Source organism: Conger conger, chromosome 1 (genome assembly GCF_963514075.1).
Source record: "Conger conger chromosome 1, fConCon1.1, whole genome shotgun sequence".
In the NCBI taxonomy this organism is placed as follows: domain Eukaryota; kingdom Metazoa; phylum Chordata; class Actinopteri; order Anguilliformes; family Congridae; genus Conger; species Conger conger.
In genome coordinates, this window is record NC_083760.1 from 15,456,055 (window position 1) to 15,476,151 (window position 20,097).

The 20,097-nt window shown below is 41.1% G+C and overlaps 2 protein-coding genes across 3 annotated transcripts in view; one reads left to right on the forward strand and one right to left on the reverse strand.

Annotated features, from left to right (window-relative positions):
• The window catches only part of efcab11 (EF-hand calcium binding domain 11), a 45,611-nt gene extending 41,083 nt beyond the window's left edge, over positions 1-4,528 (reverse strand). The window contains exons 1-3 of the mRNA XM_061215999.1: positions 4,352-4,528; positions 3,925-4,020; positions 3,389-3,437 (exon numbers count right to left, since the gene is read on the reverse strand). Of these exons, the coding sequence (XP_061071983.1) occupies positions 3,389-3,437; positions 3,925-4,020; positions 4,352-4,426 (220 nt within the window). The 5' untranslated portion in view covers positions 4,427-4,528. The remainder of the gene's footprint in view (positions 1-3,388; positions 3,438-3,924; positions 4,021-4,351) is intronic.
• Positions 4,529-4,828: 300 nt separating this feature from the next.
• The window catches only part of tdp1 (tyrosyl-DNA phosphodiesterase 1), a 30,364-nt gene continuing 15,095 nt past the window's right edge, over positions 4,829-20,097 (forward strand). The window contains exons 1-10 of one of the 2 annotated variants that reach the window (XM_061215998.1): positions 4,829-5,074; positions 5,397-6,000; positions 6,134-6,177; positions 6,811-6,866; positions 7,436-7,532; positions 9,580-9,614; positions 11,796-11,888; positions 17,658-17,828; positions 17,997-18,075; positions 18,611-18,796. In XM_061215998.1, coding sequence (XP_061071982.1) covers positions 5,397-6,000; positions 6,134-6,177; positions 6,811-6,866; positions 7,436-7,532; positions 9,580-9,614; positions 11,796-11,888; positions 17,658-17,828; positions 17,997-18,075; positions 18,611-18,796 — 1,365 coding nt within the window. In that variant the 5' untranslated portion in view covers positions 4,829-5,074. The remainder of the gene's footprint in view (positions 5,075-5,396; positions 6,001-6,133; positions 6,178-6,810; positions 6,867-7,435; positions 7,533-9,579; positions 9,615-11,795; positions 11,889-17,657; positions 17,829-17,996; positions 18,076-18,610; positions 18,797-20,097) is intronic. The other variant, XM_061215997.1, reaches the window with a different exon arrangement.

Below are 20,097 nucleotides of genomic sequence, written 5' to 3' on the forward strand. Positions count from 1 at the left end.
GCTTTGTTTATGTTTATGCTGTATGCGGTCTTCTTACGTTCGTGCATAGCAGATTTTAGAACGAGATATTTTCCCTTTTGGGGATAATGAAGTTATGATAAAATTTTAATCTCTCCTCTTTGGCAGAAATTGAAAGTGTAATTACCAGTTAACATAACAGCCGCCTGCTTTGCCACATACAGTGCTTTGCTGTGAGGTGCTGGTGGTGCTGGCCTTGCTCACATACTGTACAACCTCACAGGTTCATCTTATTAAAGGAAAAGAGATCAAGGAGCTGCAGTCTACGGCTACAGGTCTCCCAGGTCGCCTCTACGCGAGACCACACAGCACCCGGCGAAAGAGAGAGAGGCCTGTAAGCCAAGACCAACACCGCCCTCACCGCATTTCAAACACAAATCAACACCACAAGAGCCTCCTCTGGCCTGGGCTGAGAGCGGGGGCTTTTGAAGATAGCGTCGGCATCCTCTCACACTGACCGGCCCGTTCCCCGGAGGACAGAGCAACAAGATACAGTGCAGAAGAAAGAAAACACGGGGAGAGGAAAATAAAAACTGCTGGACCGTGAACTGCTTTTCAAAGTCAAGTGTTACAAGGCAGCGGCACGTAGGTGTCCTATCGCTGACAGATAGGCAACCTCTGTTCTCCAGTGGAAAATAACACACAGCTGATTCAAACAGAGAGGAAGAGAGGGAAAGAGAGAAATTCAAAGAGAGAATGGGAGTCTATGAGAGAGGGGGGGAGAGAGAAAGTAACCCATATGGAAATCTGATATATGCCCATATACACTCACCGAGCACTTTATTAGGAACATTTTCACTTTATTACACCAACTTATTCATGCGATTATCTAATCAGCCAATTGTGTGGTAGCAGTGCAATCCATACAATCATGTAGATATGGGTCAGGTGCTTCAGATAATGTTCACATCAACCATCAGAATGGGGAAAAAATTTGATCTAAGTGACATTGACCATGGAATGATTGTTAGTGGCAGACAGGGTGGTATCTCAGAACCTGCTCATCTCCTGGGATGTTCACGCACACTAGTCTCTAGAGTTTGCAAAGAATGGTGAAAAAAAAAAATCCAATGAGCAGCAGTTCTGCAGACAGAAACGCCTTGTTAATGAGAGACGTCAGAGGAGAATGGCCAGACTGGTCAAAGCTGACAGGAAGGTGACAGTAAGAGCAAATAACCACACATTACAACAGTGGTATGCAGAAGAGCCTCTCTGAACACACAATACATCATAACTCTAAGTGGATAGGCTACAGCAGTAGAAGTCTAATGAATACCTTATAAAGTGTATGTCCCTATATAAAAACAAGACTGACATACAGAATATGATACATATTTGACTTCCATATGGGAAGAGTGTGAGAAAGAAAGTGAGAGAGACAAAGTAAGAGAGAGTGTGAGAGAGATAGAGACAGAGAGAAAGAGAGATGTGTGTGTGAGAGAGAGATGTTAAATACATGCAGGGGGAGACCTTAAATAGCCCTGTGGTGTGTGAGTGCCTGCCAATGCTGTCAGAGACGGAGTCTAGCCAAGCCTTCCACAGCACAACCATCACCATCACTAATTCAGTAATCACATGAAATACAGAAGAGGAGCAATTTCATTCGCCGTTTGCTCTGAGCAAGATTTAATGGTAGAATATTTCATCACACCAGCACGCCACTTTAACTAGATTATCTTACGCTTTCCTACAGGGCAGTATACAAAAGCAATTTGCCCGTGGCTTAAAACAAGAGACAAATTACTTACTAATCTAGGTCTTCAACCATTTAATGTCTTCCTTTAAAAAAATGTCTAGCCAACCCCTTTTCTTCAGCGCTCCTGCCTGTCAGAGGCCCGTAATGCCTGTATACATTTCACGCCAAAATTACGTGGTGCCTTTTGTGAGTGATTCTTTAATTACTGGCAATGCGTAAAACGATTACACCAAATTTAAGTCTGGCTTCCCTTTCAATCCTTTCCCGCCTCATGGAATGGAAGGGTTTTCTCACAATATTTCAAAAGACAACGCTACACAGCTTTAATATCGAGGGAGTTACACCCCCAGTCCCAACTAAAGGTTCCCCTCCAAACAAACAGGATACCATATAAATATGATGACATGTATACAACTAAATGTTTGCTACATTGTAAAATGCAATTAGGAGTTTGTGACTGGTGGCACTGGGCAGGCCTTAATGGTGCCAGTGGAGTTAGTTACAATCTTAGTCACCAGAGAAGTATAGGCATTCTGTGCATAAGGTGTTCTGCGCATGGGGCACATTAGTCAGAACTTCAAATGAAATTTAGTTGGAGCTTTGGGATAGCAACATCTAATCCTGTCTACTGGTAACTTCTATAGTGCCTAACACGCTTCTTTGTTTATTTTTCCTGGGGCTCCTGCACCTCCCACCCCTGAGATCCTGGACCGTTCCAACCGGGTGACCCGCTCTGAGATCCTGGACCGCTCCAACTGGGTTCCCCCCTCTCTGAGGTCCGGCACTGCTGCTGCCCTGCTCCTCCCCTGGTTCATCCCCATGCTACAGCGCATCCTGGAGCTACAGATGCATCCCCCTGCCCCTCTGCAATGCATACTTTATATCCCTTCGTGTGGACTTCCTACTTTACCAGCTGGTTTAATACCTCAACTGTTACCAACTGAACCCATAGGCCAGCGGAGGATGGGCATCTCCCTATAGCTGGGTTCCTCTCGAGACTTCTTCCCATTGGGGAGTTTTTTCTCGCCACAGATTGAGGGTTTTCCTTTCCATCAGAGAGTTTTTTTCATCTTTTGTTATCTGGGGGCTAAGGTCCCGTATCTCCCTTCTGTTACTCTCTAGTGTCTTTGTGACAGTCAAAACAAAATACTAAAATAAAAAATGAAAAATACTAAAATAAATGTATGGCCTGAATTCATCTGTTTTCCTTGTATTAAACACAATATTGTTGTGGTGCAATGACTACTCATAGGTTTTTTTTTAGCTACATGACATTCTCTAATCTCAGCAATACATCTATTTATGTCATAAACAACTTTAGTACAACAAGCTGATCCAGATCTAGAATCACCCATGGATTTACATAAATTTACACATCAATAATGCAAGAATGTAAAGCATGCCATATCTATTTTGTTAATACAGTTTACCCATTATTTTTAGATGAATTGCCTTACAAATCAATTATATTTAACATAACAAGTATTGTGCTTGAAAATGAATGTGTTTGGGTGGGTAGATTTTCTGAAAAGGGTTAATAAATTGGCTCACAGAAATTTACCAGTTAAAGGAAACAATTTGAAGATAGTAGCTCAATTGAAAAAGCCATCCTCCTGCTTGTGTACGGGTGCTCTAGGCATTCAAGACGACATCTACTATGATCAAATCAATTACCTGGCAAACTGTCGCGGAGAGCATGCTCTATGAAGAAGTTTGTTTCCGACTGCAACAACAAGCACAGTTTTATTTTATTCACATTTAGCATCGGACATATTAACTCGTTGATCTCGAAATAGCAAGGTGAGTGGACAATTAGCAGTAAAATTTTCGAAGTGAGATTTTTATTAGAAATATTTTTTCCTGACAAACCGTAAAATGAAATACAATGGCGCCCTCTCGTGGTTCATAATGTTATTGCTGAATACCTTCAACATGGGTGGGAGTGACTTGCGTGTGTGTATGAAGAGCGAAACAAAGTAAAGTAGTTCAGTACTTTTGTTGCATATTTGGATGAGGTGTACTGAAATTGTTTCCAGAGAATACATATAATACTGAATAGTCAATATATCTTTTTCGAGTAAATTCAACATATATCCATATTACTAGCACCAGCTAAGGTTATGGTTGTGATAACTCAATGACAGTGCAATTCTTTTGAAAGCCACATCAATCACCAAATAGAAAATCGGCACAACCAAAGCCAGGCTTACCTTCGATGGTTTGTATCCAAACAGCATGACCACTGCCATTTTCACATCTTCTCTGCTCAGGTACCCTTTCTTGTCCTCGTCACACTTCTCAAAAACCTCAAGTCGGTTATAAGCATGCATTTAGCTATAACTTAGACGTAACTGTTAGTTAACGTACACATTTGGTAACTGAACAATGATATGTGGTCAGTTGTCATTATTATAATCAAGCAGTCAACCGTGTTGTGCAAGTAGTATGATAGCTGACGTTAACTAAGTACGGAATTTTACAAGGCGCATGTACAACGTATAGTTATACTTCGTATGATGGTGTATATGTCGCCAATAAACTTAACTTTTTAGCATTGTGTTGAAGCGAAGAGATTGAGAGGGTGTCATTTTGAAACAGCGTTGCACCTGTTCCAACCACTTCCAGTTGTGCACTCACCATTGAAATAATTTTCTTGTCACTTTCCGTAATTTCTCGTCCTTGTTTGGTAAACTGCCGTGTAAATGAAAACATCCTCGATTGCCTTACGTCGCTAGCAAGTAAAATTAAAGTTGCGGGCGAAGAAGGACATGAATGTCAACGATTTTAAAAGCGAGAACTCTCTGAGAATGTGATTTCAAGTTTCCATGGTAACTATAATGTAGCTCCTGATTGGTTATCTGACTACCCGTCCACTACTGCTGTGCAGTATGACAGTGTTAGTAGACCGAATACAATTGGTTTACCATTTCGGACTTCTTAAATATTGAAACTGATACGTTCAGAACGGTGCATTTTTACATATAAATTACTAACTAGATGTGTTTTATAGTTCTATTTTATATCGTATAATTGTGTAGCCACTGGTGATGTACTGTTATTTTGATTATTAAAATACTTAGGGGGCATCGTTTACGTCACGTGGCACGTGTTCCAGGGAAGAAAAACATTGTTACACCAATGTATCACGGCACTGGAAATTTAGGTTATTCATGGAAAAAATAAGTTTAGTTCATTTAGATATCAGTTACTAAATTGTGCTAAGTAATCTACTAATATATTTGCCTCGGGATTAGTGTGTACTCAATAGTTGCATGTTGTGAGTAGCAAGCATTCTTTTCACAGTGAAGACTAGCAAGAAAGCATAGACAACTTCCCGCCACAATCTAGCTACTACTGTAAGTAAGTTTGCATGATATTATTTATCTAAATAGCAGCTTAGCGGACTAGTTATTCAGTAAAACAAATTGTGCATAATACCTTGCCGATAGGATTCATTGAAACCTAGCGAGCACGCGATAACGATTAGAAGGGACTCGCCCGTTTTATAGGTATGCTTTTCAATGTAGATATGATTATCTTTTAATCAGTGTAGCTATGGATAAGATCGTCTGCCAAATAAATGTTATCAGTAGTGGTCACACATGATTAAACAGTGTAACACTCCAAAGTGCATTGTATTTGTGTTCACCTGTTTACCAACAGTCGAGGTCTGTATTTACAGATGTCTCAGGACAGCCAGCATGGCAAGTGGACAATGTCCAGTAGCGAAGACGAGGATGACGCACCCGCACCTGCCGTTTCAAAGCCCGCAGAGCGGCCGACGGCTCGTGCACTTGCTGATACAAATGAGGGCTCGAAAAATATGGACGCTTTGATTCGCAGCAGCCAGAAATCAGATCCCATACCCAGCACTGACATTAAGAGTGAATCATCCTCACCAGCGATATCTTCCAAAACCATTGGCTCTGAGGCCAGGCAAGCAGCCCACAGTAATCAGCACAACCCCGTGAAGTTCGAAACCAAAGTTCCGTCTCCTGCTGTCAAAAGGAAGAAGGAAACTGAGGAATCTGGTTGGGCTCTTTCTAGTAGTGATGACGAAAGGCCCGACGAAAAGGCAAGCCAGACGAAAAGGCGAAGCCCAAGTCCAAAGAGGAAGAAGGTGGAAGACAAGCGACCACCGAGTCCACATGGCCCATCTTACTACAAGGAAGAGCCTGAGGAATTCTTTGAAACCAGCTTGCCTCCGGAAAACACGTTCCGATTTTACCTCACTAAAGTGACCGGTATAGAAAAGAAGTACAACAACGGGGCTTTGCACATTAAAGGTACTGCATCCATGCAATAATTATCTGTGCAATTAGATGTTGTCCATCATCAATAGTTCAAAGGTTTTGGGGTGATAAAATATGCTACTGATTTCTAAAGAATTTTGAAATGTAGTTTTTCTTTTTCATTCAGAAATCCTCTCTCCCCTGTTTGGAACTCTGAAAGAATCTGTGCAGGTACTTGATACATTGTTTATTGCTACCCTCCCTGAAGTATTTATTACACTTATTCTTTGACTTATTGGTCTTCTGCTGATGTAGCCTATCCACTTAGCGGTTTGATGGGTTGTGTATTCAGAGGTGCTCTTCTGCATATCACTGTTGTAATGCGTGATTATTCCCGTTTCTATCACCTTCCTGTCAGCTTCGACCAGTCTGGTCCTTCTTTTCGGACCTCTCTCATTAAAAATAGTTTTTTGTCCACAGAGCTGCTGCTCAATCGATGTTTTTTGTTTTTCACACCAGACTGTTGTGTGTGAAAATCACAAGAGATCAGCAGTTTCTGAGATACTCAAAACATCCTGTCCGGCACCAACAATCATTACATGGTTAAAGTCACTTAGATCACATGTCTTCCCCACATTTGGTCTGAAGAACATCTGCACCTCTTAACCATGTCTGCATGCTTTTATGCATTTAGTTGTTGCCACATGATTGGATTCGATATTTGTACAACCTGGTGTACAGGTCTACCTAAGAAATTGCTCACGGAGTGTATATTCCTTCTTTTATGTATCTTTGTCATCAAAATAAATATTAATCATTTTGAAAAGTGATAAAGACTAAATATTCTGCCATACCCTTTTCCAGTTTAACTACTGCTTTGATATCCCCTGGATGGTACAGCAATACCCACCAGAGTTCAGGTAAACCCAAAACATCTTATTTTCCTCCCTAAAATATACCTACAATACAGTATTTTGGAGGAAGAGTTGTAAAACGAGTTGAAAATAATTAAAATATTTGGATCGACAATTAAAATTCAGCACTGATCCTGTGTGTTATGGACCCAGTTTAAATACAAATAAAAGAATCACAACCAGTAAAGGTATATTACACTCAGTCAGATGCAATGTAGATTATTTAGACTAAAAAATAAAGCCAACCAGCAGATGTCTACATAGTTTTTTCCCAACTATTTTATGTTCTGTAATTAAGCTTGATTCTTTCAACTCATGAACATGATCAAACACTGTGTTGCTGGCTTTTTTCAGGATAATATTTTGTCATCCCAGTCAACAAACCTCTTGTTAATTCCCAGTTTCAACTGATTGTAAAACGAGCATTTTCGCTAACGCCATTGTTGTTTTATCACTGAGACTCAGAATACTGTAAAAAGACAAGGTGCAAATTTGCTCTTTGCAATTTCTCATTTTAACCTGCTCTCATTGTATGAAAATTTTGAATTTGGGAAGCCATTTTGTTTGTCTTGAAGGGACAAGCCGGTGATGATTGTTCATGGGGAAAAACGTGAATCCAAGGCCAGGTTAATCCAGCAGGCTCAGCCTTACGGACACATCCGTTTTTGCCAGGTACTTTTTCTGATATTCCCAGTGGATTGATGTACACATCTGTGGGTGTTAGCATGTCTGGGCTTAATGTGAATGGGGAAGGCACTCCAGCAGTCATAGTTTTTGTTGGCCATAAGCAGTGCCACTTGCATTGATTCTATTTTACTTATACATTTAGGCAGCTGTCTGGTTACTGAAGCAATTCAGCTTAAGTATCCTTGTGCAAGGACACAACTGCAGTGTAAATGCTGCCGTGCTCCAGTTAATCGCAGTGCTTACTTACAGCCTGTGTCAGAGGATGGTAGCTCAGAAGAGACTACTGTTGTCTTCTCCGAAGTTCCACTTTGTTCTAAAAGCAAGGAACTATGCTGTAATTCATATATTTTCCACTTGAGGGAGGCATCCAGCTACACGATGCATGCATTTGTTGAAAAGTGTCATTTTTTGTGTGAAAGTAGGATTCCAAAAGAAGTTTGTGTAAGCTTCTTTGGTTCGGGCATTTATTTGACATTATATTTAATTTGGTGTTGCTGAATGCCAAAGGGTGGCGGCACGGATGGTGCAGTGGGTAGCACTGCCGCCTCACAGCAAGGAGGTCCTGGGTTCGAATCCCCGTCGGCCGGGGCCTCTCTGTGCGGAGTTTGCATGTTCTCCCCGTGTCTGCGTGGGTTTCCTCCGGGTACTCCGGTTTCCTCCCACAGTCCAAAGACATGCACGTTAGGCTGATTGGAGAGTCTAAATTGCCCGTGGGTATGAGTGTGTGAGTGAATGGTGTGTGTGCCCTGCGATGGACTGGCGACCTGTCCAGGGTGTATTCCTGCCTTTCGCCCAATGTATGCTGGGATAGGCTCCAGCCCCCCTGCGACCCTGATCAGGATAAGCGGGTTCAGATAATGGATGGATGGATGGATGGATGAATGCCAAAGGTTGAACAATGCTAGCTAAAACCCAGGTGATATACTCTTATAAGAAAAATGGATAATGTGCACAAAATGGCAGTTATGTAAGGGGCACTGGGTAAAGGTGTGTTATGAAAGTGAATTATGTACCATGGTTCATAATAATTTGTTGTGATGCGTGGTAATATGGCTAACCAACTTATACTTATTATCTAGGCATTATACAAACAAAACTTTTAACCTTTTAAACTTTAAACTTTTAAATTTAGTTATATTACAGAAATAATACAGAAGTAAAACATGATTGGAATGTTAGACAACTATAGAAAGAGCAGTATTATTGTTGATGCATGCTAAAATGTTTCAATATTCCATTATGTTTCTGCTGAAAAAAGAAACTACAAAGTGTAAAGGATGGCTGTGTGAATCTGACAAAGACTCATCATTTATTTATTTATTTGCCTTTGTACTCCACAATTTGTTATTTGTAAGAAATGTGGTTAAAGTGCACATTGTTAGATTTTAGTAAAGGGCATTTTTATAAGTTTTGTTTCACCATGTGGAAATTACAGTGGTGTTCATACATAATCCCCCCATTTCAGGGCACCATAATATTTGGCACAGAGCAATCTTATGTACGTTTTGTTGCATATCCTTCACATATACAGAGCACACAGCAAAGTACACAGCTGCAAACCAAATGTATAAAAATGCCCTTTATTAAAATATGACAATGTGCACTTGTGATTTGTGATAACCACATGTGACTTTTTATTACAAATGAAAGATTGTTGAGGACTTAGGAAAATAAATTATGGCTCTTTGTCCCAAACATTATGGAGGGTGTTGCATATCTCAAATATTGTTTAATATACAAATATTCCCATCATGGTCACATACAATTCAATAACGAATTGTATGTAATTTGATTCGTTTTTATCATCACATTCATTTGTTTATGTATTGCAAATTAATGTGTAATTAATTAACAATAATTATAGATGTTGTGTTCCTACAAGGCTTTGCCAAGAAAATTTAAGATGATGACTGGAATTGAATTTCCTGTTCACCACATGAAAACATAACCATTGTAATCTTGTAATATAATTAAACTGGTTGGTTGCATTGCAAACTGAACAGTAAATTGGATTTATTTTCTTTTTTTGCAGGCCAAATTGGATATAGCTTTTGGAACTCATCACACGTAAGTGTTTTGTTTTAACCATAAGGTATCTGTCTCTATTTCACATAGGTTTGTCTAGTCCAGTGCTAAGCTGCCCTGGGTAGGTTGGTATCTAATGCTTACGTTAGCTTGGAAAGTATTACTGAGACACTTTCCCGATTTAGCATTCCTCCCTGCGGATGTGGCACTGTTAAAGGCTCTGATGCATTAGCACCAATGATGCATTTTGCTACTGAAAAGGTCAAACGAAAGTTCATGTCATGCTCACCAGTTGCCATTTCACGAAAGCAACAGGGCTGAAAATATTGGCTCTGGCTCTTTGCAGAGTTTGTGTGCAGGAGACCTAATACTCTGTGTGTAGGTGTAAACCGCTGATGAATGCAGGAGCACACAGCCCAGCAGTACCTGTGCGCTGAACACTTATCTGGACCAGTTTGAAGAGGATTACATTATTGGCATTTGGAAGACGCTCTTATCCAGAGCAACGTACAGTTGATTAGACTAAGCAGGACACAATCTGGAGCAAAGCAGGGTTAAGGGCCTTGCTCAAGGGCCCAACGGCTGTGCGGATCTTATTGTGGCTGTACCGGGGATCAAACCACCAACCTTGCGGGTCCCAGTCATGTGCCTTCACCACTACGCTACAGGCCGCCCTGTATGAAGGACGAACCCTTCTCAACCCAATCAGCAACACACTGGATAGTTGTAAGACTTCAGTCAGCATAGTGTCTGCAGCACTAACAGTCATGTTGGTTTATGTTCAGGGTGGTATATGATCACGCTAAAACATGAGATTAATGTTGTTGGTGGTTGGCCCCAATCGTGTTTGTGACGGATGGCTGCTTTAGATTGGCAAATTTCACGCACGATTATTTAGTCTGTGGCTTAGTAAGTATCGGTTCATTGGAGCAGATGTAATGCCCACCAATGGCAGCGTATGCTTCATCTGAAAATGGGAAAACAATGATAAATGTCTTTTTCAGTATTTGGTGTCAGCTTTGCGTATTTATTCATTCTTGGCACAGAGGTGATACAGGAAATACGCCCAAAATCATAATTTGTAATGTATTATTGCTGCGTAGTGCATAGCAAATATATATATTTTTTAAATGCTGCCAGGTTTTACTTTTTTAAATGTAAAATGCACCAACTGCTCATATTATAGAATCCACATTTTAAGGATGTTTGGATGCTGAAGTAACTCCGGCTATTGACCGACTCAGTTGGCCAATGAAATTAATCGTTTTGTTCCAGTGTCCGTGTTGATGCTGAGCCTTAAATCTATAAACTCATTACATAAAAAGCTGATAAGTCATTAATGAAATACATTTTGTGTTGTCATGGCAAAAGCTACATTCTGATCTTGAGTGTATTTAATTTGTGTGGGAGGATGGCTTCCATTTGAATGCAGGTGATTTTGAATGGGGGTGCTCAGACTACAGTTTAGTTATATCTGGTAATAAATGCCAAACTAAAATAAGCCTATCTCCATGGTTGCATATTCATAAGTAGAATTGATCTGTTTAATGTTTTGTATGTTTTATTCAAGACTTGGGAGATTGAGCGAAGCCGGAAGAGCATTAAATATTTTTTGATCCCCTTTGTGAAAACAGCTTGCCTGCTCTTAAAAACTCTTAAATAAACGGTGGGGGCATTCTGAAGATAATCGTATTCAAACACACCTGTGGTGTGTTGGGGTTTTTTAACATGCAAATTATTCCTTTCCTATGTGTAGGCTATTTATATTTGAAAACTACTTTTAAACTTGGATATTTAATATCCACTTAAACTGGAAATGGACACAATGGAGGGCATTTTTTTAAATCTCTCTTTATATACTTAGGAGTTATATGTTATCATTCACATATGATCATATAGTTATATAATCTTATGTGAACTACGTAAATATACTGTCCTGTCGGCTAGCTTGGTCAGCAGAGCGCTCTTTACGCTTCTAGAGGTACATTTTCAACAAACCAGTGTTTTTGTGTTGTACTTCTCAGGACTCAACTTGGAGCCTTCCCCTGGTTTTTCTGAAAGCCACCTGCTGCATTTCAAAGCAGCTTTGTAGTAAAGCGTCACATTAAAGACGATGCGTTTTCAAAGGCCGGTCTGCGGTGCCGTGACACGGGTTTCCGAGCGGCGTCACGGTTCCAGGTGGGCTCGCCGCGCTCTGACACGTCGCCTCTGGCTCTCCTGCAGGAAAATGATGCTGCTCTGGTACGAGGAGGGATTCCGCGTTGTGATCCTCACGTCAAACCTCATCCGCGCCGACTGGTACCAGAAGACACAGGGGTAAGAGCAGTGACATCACGGGTGGGGGTGTGCTGAGTTCGGAGGCTGCATTGTAGAATGGAGCCCAGGACTCCGAATGGTCGTGCTGGTAGGAGAGGGGATGGGCGTTGATCCTCTTTGTAGGGTGAGTGAAAGCTTGAATCTTACAGCATCCGGGCCTGACTGTGGTTTGTCATATCAGCCCTGACGCTTTGTTAAAATTGAATGACTGATCTAGAAAGTCGCAAGCAGATGAAACTCTTTTGCCAAAAAACAAAGGTATCGAATGAAATGACATTTGAAGACATTCGGACAATTTCATTCAGGTTATGTTTTTAAGAAGGGCTTGGTTGTTTCCTCATCTTATTTGAATGACTTCCAGCTGCAGTTAATGAAATACAGGATAGTTTCTAGAGGCAAACACCCCTTTTTACCTTCACTGTCTGATGCAAAGTGTGCTGTGTGGGCAGGAATCTCACGGTTGAATCATCATTTCAAAGAATTTGCAATTGCGTTGAAAAGGCAAGGGTACAAGAAATAACAATTTAGAAGATCCAAAAGCTATTAGTTCCAAAGAGCATCACATTACTCAACAATTTTATGTACAGTTGTGCTCATAAGTTTACATACCCTGGCAGATTTTGTGATTTTTTTTTGGCCATTTTTCAGAGAATATGAATGATAATACAAAAACTTTTCTTTCACTCATGGTTAGTGGTTGGGTGAAGCCATTTATTATCAAACAATTGTGTTTGCTCTTTTGAAATCATAATGACAACAGAAACTATCCAAATGACCCTGATCAAAAGTTTACATACCCTGGAGGTTTTGGCCTGATAACATACACACAAGTTGACACACACAGGTTTAAATGGCTATTAAAAGTAACCAACCTCACCTGTGATCTGTTTGCTTGTAATCAATGTGTGTGTATAAAAAGTCATTGAGTTTCTGGGCTCCTGACAGACCCATGCATGTTTCATCCAGTGCTGCACTGACGTTGCTGGATTCCGAGCCATGGGGAAAGCAAAAGAGAAGAAGGTAGTTGAACTGTATAAAACAGGAAAAGGATATAAAAAGATATCCAAGGAATTGAGAATGCCAATCAGCAGTGTTCAAACTCTAATTAAGAAGTGGAAAATTAGGGATTCTGTTGAAACCAAGCCACCGTCAGGTAGACCAACAAAAATTTCAGCCACAACTGAAAGGAAAATTGTTTGTGATGCAAAGAAAAACCCACAAATAACTTCAGCTGACGTACAGGAATCTGAAAAAACATGGTGTGGCTGTTTCAAGATGCACAATAAGGAGGCACTTGAAGAAAAATGGGCTGCATGGTCGAGTCGCCAGAAGAAAGCCATTACTACGCCAATGCCACAAAGCAGCCCGCTTACAATACGCCAAACAGCACAGAGACAAGCTTCAAAACTTCTGGAACAAAGTTATTTGGAGTGATGAGACCAAAATGGAACTTTTTGGCCACAACCATAAACGCTACATTTGGAGAGGAGTCAACAAGGCCTATGATGCAAGGTACACCATTTCTACAGTGAAACACGGAGGTGGATCGCTGATGTTTTGGGGATGTGTGAGCTACAAAGGCACAGGGAACTTGGTCAAAATTTATGGCAAGATGAATGCAGCATGTTATCAGAAAATACTGGAGGAAAATTTGCACTCATCAGCTGCGCATGGGTCGTACTTGGACGTTCCAACATGACAATGATCCAAAACACAAGGCCAAGTCGACCTGTAATTGGCAACAGAATGGGCAGCTTTACCATCTGAGAAAATAAAGTGCCTCATCCACAACTACCACAAAAGACTGTCATTGATGTTAAAGGGGGCAATACACGGTATTAAGAACTAGGGTTTGTAAACTTTTGATCAGGGTCATTTGGGTAGTTTCTGTTGTCATTATGATTTAAAAAGAGCAAACACAATTGTTTGATAATAAATGGCTTCACCCAACCACTAACCATGAGTGAAAGAAAAGTTTTTGTATTATCACTCATATTCTCTGAAAAATGGCCAAAAGAATCACAAAATCTGCCAGGGTATGTAAACTTATGAGCACAACTGTACACCCGCCATTTCTCAAGGTATAGCTAGTTAGACCAGACAAGGATGATGCCTACGTCTTGGATTCCGCAGGTTCTGGTACCATAATGACAGGTGCCAAAGCGGTGCTGTAGTATTTGAAATACTCGACTAAACACAATTTCTCTCACATTTGTACCCAAGGGCCATCCCATCATTAATGTTTCATCATGCAGGACACTTTGAGACTTATCTGCATCAAAAAACTCTCAGAACCCTTAGCCCCGCCCACTGTCCCACTCTATTCATGTTGGAAGTCATACTGTTTGTATTTGCGCTCTCCATTTTTCAAATATAGATAGTATTTGCTCAGTATGTTTGGTTCATGATCAGTAATGTGATGGGGAATATCACACTTTTATGCAGCGTTCTTGTTTACACATTTTGTTAAGCCAACACAGCTTCCGTGCTGTCATGTCATCTGTTGCAAACATGAACACATCTGTTTTACTTCTGAAACGGGCGTCATGCATAAACTGAGGTTTATATTAAGATACTCTGTTGGTTTCCATGACAACATGCAGAACAGCTATTCAAGGAATATTGAAGAAGAGCACATTTTCCCAAAATATAATGCATTAGAAGGCTGAATAAATTGCCGAAATTTGTTTTTCAGCCAAAATTTGTTTTGTTTATATTGGTTCCATAGCAGTTTGGTAATTCAAAAAGGCAGTGAAGTGCCTTCATCATATCACTATTCATACACTATGCAAATGACTTTGAAGTATACATTACATGTATTTATATCAAACTGAGAAGTTTTGACTGAGAAGTCTTGTAAAACAGGAAACGCTCTGAGCAAGATGCCATTCACTGTAATTATCACACAGAGGAATGAGTGTTATTCAGATGTTAATTTCACGGAGCTGTGATGAAGTTGAGTGTGAAAATGACCTCATCCTGCAGTGGAATTCATTTCTCATTAGCTCTGATATAAAGTGGTGCCCACTGCATGGAATTAAACCCATTCTCATTTTCACTGCATGTCTCACCTTTGGCAAAACTATGTTCACGTGCAGCAAAGGACGAATCATAATGCCAATACTTCCACCCACTGGGCTGATATTAATGAACAATACTGAGCATGACGTAAACCTCAAGCCTGTGTTTTCAGACTGGTGGAATTTCATGTTCTATAATCCAGATATTTTAACCCTTTTAAAGTCTGTTATCTCCCACACTTAGCACAGTTAGATCTGCCTGGTTTTGGTTCCATTTGGTTAATTATATTGTACTTTAATATCCATACCGTGGTGTATTATCCATGGACACTATAATGAAGCTGACAAATGAGCTGAAGGTGGTTAATACTGTAATCCATTTGAATCCTCATGTATACTGTGTGGAAACTGAGATGAGCCCTGCCTCAGTGCAGGACAGGGTGTTCTCACCAGCTGAGCTTAGAGAGCAAGGCAGTCAATGGGAGCAATATGCAGCACACAAGGAATGCTTTGAGAGTCCTGTGAATATCAGCTGTACCTACATGGCCTTGGAGTGTGTGTGTGTGTGTGTGTGTGTGTGTGTGTGTGTGTGTGTTTGTTTGTGTGTGTCTCTGCATGCGTGTGTGTGTCTGTGTCTCTGCGTGCGTGTGTGTGTGTGTGTGTCCGTGTAAACATGCACGCCTGTCTATGTCCTTGTACACATCTAAAAAAAATTACCTCTGCACACCTAAATCTAGTGGGCTAACCTATTAGAATAACCAGACAAGACTCTATTGTTATATCGAATGAGTGACAGTTCAGATTTGCAACGTGATATTTCCATGGTTACAGGGCTGTCTTTCCCCTGCTTTCTTCAGTGCACCCACATTACAGGAGTTATTTAATCAGGACAAGGTTGTCTGTTGATGAAAGCAGAGGAAAGCCTGCGATGCCACAGTCTTTGAAGAAAGCGGAGGGAAGCCTGTATTTATTTCATCAGGATGGTGTTGTCCTTTTAGTGTCCTCCCAATCATGGTTCATTGGGGTCTGGTCACAAGCCATAGGAGACTCATCCCCTGACAAGCCTTCTGCTAAATACTACAACAATTTGACCACTTGCTCCCTTGTCCTCTTATAAATAATGCTTGCTCAAGCAGAACCGTGTATTAATCCGCCATCTTCCACCTCATCCTAAAACATTAAATGGAAAGATGAGCAGTTAATGTGATTAAAGTCTGCTTTCGTTCCCTTCAGCCGTTTCTCTCTCTCTCTCTCTCTGATGTGATGTATTCTATTATCATTGGGCTGCTGTTGTTTTTCCTTTAGTATTAATTCATGTGTGTCCTCCCCTGGAGGCCCGCTTTGAGAGGCGGATTTTCGTTCAGTCGAGGCTGCAGATTTGCACAATGCCAGCTGTTCTAGAGTAATTACTCACACAGATCCAGCGGTGCACTAGCGCTTGGGCCCGTCCGTCCAAATCAGAAATAATAGTGTTGGGTTGCTTCTTAGAGCTCTCAAAAGTGTCCTTTTCTTGATCAAAAGAATGAAAAACCATCTGGTTTCTCGGCTTTAGTGGTAGGAAAAGGCAAGCATTGTTGGGCTGAATGACTTGCTCTCGCCGTTATGTTATGTTATGTTATGTTATGTTATGTTATGTTAATTGTCTCAAATTTGATTAAAGTTAGTACTGACATGATTCTTTCTACTTGCTGAGCACTTTTTACAGAGGCAATGTAAACAAACAGGTTTTTATAGAAATACGGGACCATTGCAAAACGGAGCCTGAATCCCCAAGAAATCAACAAGTGATCAAAGCCCACCCCCCATTGAAAAAAAGAAAGAAAAAAAAAAGGCATGAGAAAAAACTCCCTAGTGGGAGGAAATAATCTTGCGCTGGCTGGCCCAGTATCAATAGTTAAAAAAACGCTAAATTGTAATAGGGTGGTAATGGGACATCTATCAGAGCAAATAATCATAGTGGTAGAGAAGATTATAGCCTGAGGTATTAAACTAGCTATTAAAATAGATAGTCCAAGAAGTGCATATTAGCTTGCGGTTGAGGAGTGTGAGGCGATGCGTGCTGTGCTGGCAGGGTTGGGCTGGAGACGTCTGATCTACGGGTGGAGGAGCGGGGAGAAGCCCCAGGGAGGCGAACAGGGAAGCATGTTAGGGATTCGATGATTACCATGTTAAATATTGCGCATGTAGGAGCCCGAGTGTATTGTGGAAAGTCCCAAGGGCTCTGCGCTATGACAACATTTCTAAAAGATTAGAAGAAAGTGCCATTCGCAGCCATGAGAACAATTCTGGATTGACAGCACCCCATTATACCACAAAGCTGCAAACCAGGGCATTCACATGCAGTGGCAGCACAACAGCACAGGCAGCTGAGCTCCATCTGACAGCTCTATAGTCCTGACCCACGCTTTTACATTGCAATTTCTACAAGTACACAATCTAAACACGCCTCTACATCCACAGTAAGCCCAAGAAAATGTGAAAAAAATAATAATAGCCTGAACTCATAAAAATAACTATGTGAATTGCTACACTGTACACTTATATAAACAGGCTTGGAGCAATCTAGAGTGTGTACTGAAAAAGGGGAGTTTTGTAGGAAGCAGTGCTACATGGACAGTGAGGATGAGCTGGCTATCCTGAGGTTTCCTGTAAAAGATGAGCTGTCCTGTAGCACCCTTTCTAATTATCTTATGATTGGCTAAAAGGGTGAGTTTGGTGCCTATGTATGAGTGCTGTGTCTTTCCCCCAGGCTCTGGCTGAGCCCACTTTATCCCAGGTTACCCGAGGACAGTCCGGCCTCAGCCGGGGAGTCTCCCACCTACTTCAAACGCGACCTCGTTGAATACCTGGAGGCCTACCGCTCCCCCGAGCTCGCCGAATGGATCGAGCGCATCAAAGAGCACGACCTGTCGGAAACCAGGTGAGGCGCGCTTCCCTGCCACGCTGGTGGTGTCATTCGTCACCGCACACCGACACCCGCACACCAGCTTCAGGGAGGGTCGGACCTTCACGCACATGTTCTGCAGATCACAGTGTGGGGCAGGAGTGTGATGCTTGTGTGACGTATGTGTCCCTTTTGCTTTGCTAGAGTGTATCTGATAGGTTCTGCACCTGGGCGATACCAAGGCGCCGACATGGAAAGATGGGGCCATCTGAGACTGAGGAAGGTATGTGTATTTCATCTCTTCGTGAGCATCTCTTTGTGGTTTTCTTATATTTAAAAAGGCTTTATCGTAACAAGGCAAAACTTCTTCTATTTCCATCGAAGTTCCTAAATGGGTTTCTCAGTTTGAAGCACCTCTCAAAGGTTATTGCAAAACAGCCTGTGGTTTTCCAGGCTACATGGATTGATCAGAGTTAGGCATGGAGGGCCACATCCATTTCTGGTCTTATTTAATTAGCCCTAACATTTACACCATCTGATTTTTAGTGACATGGTAAGTTCTTGATAAGCACATGAATTATAGCCAAAGTCTGTTCTTGTGTCTCCTATGAAATGTTGTACTTTGCCCTACAAGTGAAGCAGTGTTGGTGCATTCGGACAATAAGCTCAATTAGCCAGGTTTTCTGTCAAAACAGAAACCTGCGTACACCCCACAGCCCTCCATTGCCCATCCCTGTTTTTGATCATACCATCCAGGGCATCCGTTCTGCTGTGGACTGTCAAGCACAAGTTGTTTCTCGTTTTCTCTTTCTCTGAAGCTTTTGCGGGAGAACACCAGGCCTATCCTCGGAGAGGAGGCTTGGCCTATCATAGGCCAGTTTTCCAGCATCGGATCCATGGGTATCGATAAGACTAAATGGCTGGCCGCAGAGTTCCAGCAGACCTTGGCCACACTTGGGTCAGCCAAGAAATCTTCTGCCAGTTCAGAAACCACACTGCACCTGGTGAGTATCTCATACCATTAGGACTCCAAGCCTGTGGGTGATGACTATCCTAACATCAATATATACATTACATTACATTATTGGCATTTGGCAGACTCTCTTATCCAGAGCGACGTACAGTTGATTAGACTAAGCAGGAGACAATCCTCCCCTGGAGCAATGCAGGGTTAAGGGCCTTGCTGAAGGGCCCAACGGCTGTGCGGATCTTATTGTGGCTACACCGGGATTAGAGCCACCGACCTTGCGTGTCCCAGTCATTTACCTTAACTACTACGCTACAGGCCGCCCCTGTATATAAAGAGATGAACACCTGAAACATGCAGCAAACAGTTTTTATTTTTAAACCTTTTGATTTTTTCCTTCTGCAGCTGTTTCTTTTGCGTCTTGGGGTGTAACTTGCATTGGCGTTGACTCCTGGGGAAGGGAGAAAATAAATTATACCTTCTGTACAATGTGTAATTATAACTTTTGAGATGTTTGGGAAGACAGATGTCTGCTTGTAACATATTGTTGCGTAAATAATAAAATCTGGAAAAACAAGTCTGGAAAAAGATTAAGGTACATGCCATTGTTTCGTACAGTATGCATAATTACAAAACCACCTCTTCTCAGTGTTTCTATTTGGAAGTTTGCCTCTGGAGAGTTTTTCAAATCTTTTTGGCAGCAGCACAAATGCATGTGCCATTCTCCATTTTTGTTTATTTTAACTCTGTTTTTCTTTGATATCTGAATTCGCTTAATTCACACTCAGTAGAACTGAGTCTTATGGAAAGGTTTTTTTAAGATATCCTTTGGTAGACAGTACGTTTTTACTGTAGACAGTAGATCCCCAGGAACAGGGTTGGACAGGCCTACTATAGATATCTGATGGCAACAATAGTCATTAATACATTTAAACACACTGCATCTCTTTCTGTCCAGAAGTTTGATGATATTAAACATAAAAATGCTTAATAAGAGTGGAATATAAGTGGTCTGAGAAATACTGTGGGAGGGAAAATCTTTTCCAGCCTATTTAATCATTTGGAAGAGCAGTGTTAGTGAACAAATGTTTCATATGTATTTATTCACATGTAACAATGAAAAGATTTATTTAATTGGGAGCCATTTACTTGATTGGCTGTACTATTTTTCTGAAGAACAAATGCAGATTTGAATTAACATAATTGTGTTAAGAAGACAATTTCTGCTAGTATGGTAAAACCATTTCCATGAAGAAATGTTGCAAGAATAATTTGGTCATGAACAGAGGACTTGTCACTGAACCTAGCCTGAGATAGTTAGTTGTCTTGGGGATGGTA